The 923-nt window shown below is 53.4% G+C and overlaps 1 protein-coding gene across 1 annotated transcript; it reads right to left on the reverse strand.

Annotated features, from left to right (window-relative positions):
- Positions 1 to 167: 167 nt before the first annotated feature.
- LOC102751964 (phosphatidylinositol 4-kinase alpha-like) lies at positions 168 to 734 on the reverse strand (the record flags this gene model as incomplete). Its single annotated transcript, XM_006777700.2, has 2 exons — positions 555 to 734; positions 168 to 295 (listed from the first exon to the last, which is right to left on the reverse strand). Coding segments are annotated over exons 1-2 (276 nt in total), but the record flags the coding sequence as incomplete, so codon positions are not given.
- Between the last annotated feature and the right edge of the window lie 189 nt (positions 735 to 923).

A 923-nucleotide genomic window follows, 5' to 3' on the forward strand; every position in this document is an offset into this window, starting at 1 on the left:
CTCTCTGAAATAAAAACATATTTTTTTAAAAAACCATACACTCACACATAAGAAGACTGAAGCCCCAGAGGGTAAAGGGCTTGCCAGGGTCTCCAAGCTCATCAGCTGAGGATAAGGCTCTCTCCATCTCTCAACCCACCCACCCTTAGATGACCCCGGTGTCCTACCGGCACTTCCACTCCGTTCTTGCCTGCCAGCAGCCACTCCCAGCAGGCCAGGGCAGTCTCCATGCCATGCTCATTGAACATCCGGAGGGGACCCCAACACAAATGATGGAGAAGCTGTGGGTCACACTCTGGAACCAAACACACTGTTCAGAGGCCTTGAACATGAGCTAAACCCCATGGCCTCCCCAGGTGAGCAAGGTAGTCAGTCAGCATCAGCTGGGACAACGATGGCCTTTTCTTTACTGCTACCCACCAGAGAGGCCACAGGGATCTCTGCTGGGGGAGCTCCAGCTCTTTCTTCAGCCCGAACTCCAGTTCACTAAGGATAATGGACGCCACCAATTTGTTTACAAACGAGCCCAGAGGTCCACAGGGCTGGTCCCTTACCTTTGCTGCTGATGAGCATCGCCGTCAGCTTGAACATGGCCTGTGTGTAGGGCTGAGGGTTACTGAGGTCTAGTGCCGTGTTCAGCTCCTGGACCATCATTTTGTTCAGGTCAGATATCTGGCCTGTGGCATCGGAGAACTGAATCATTCCATACACCTACAAGAAGCGTGCTCTGTCAGCAGAGGCGTGCGTAACTCAGGCACATGGGTGAGGCCCCGGCAGCCACCTAACCACAATCAAGGCAGGGCCGAAGGATGCTTCACGGCCCCAAACTAGAGCTCACGGTACGCATGCAGAGTGACAGGCTGAAGTCAGCGATGCTACCACTGCTCAGAGATTCGGGGGAAATTCTCTTTTAGAAATGTGTG

The sequence above is a fragment of the Myotis davidii genome, unplaced genomic scaffold (assembly GCF_000327345.1).
Source record: "Myotis davidii unplaced genomic scaffold, ASM32734v1 C63460560, whole genome shotgun sequence".
NCBI lineage: Eukaryota > Metazoa > Chordata > Mammalia > Chiroptera > Vespertilionidae > Myotis > Myotis davidii.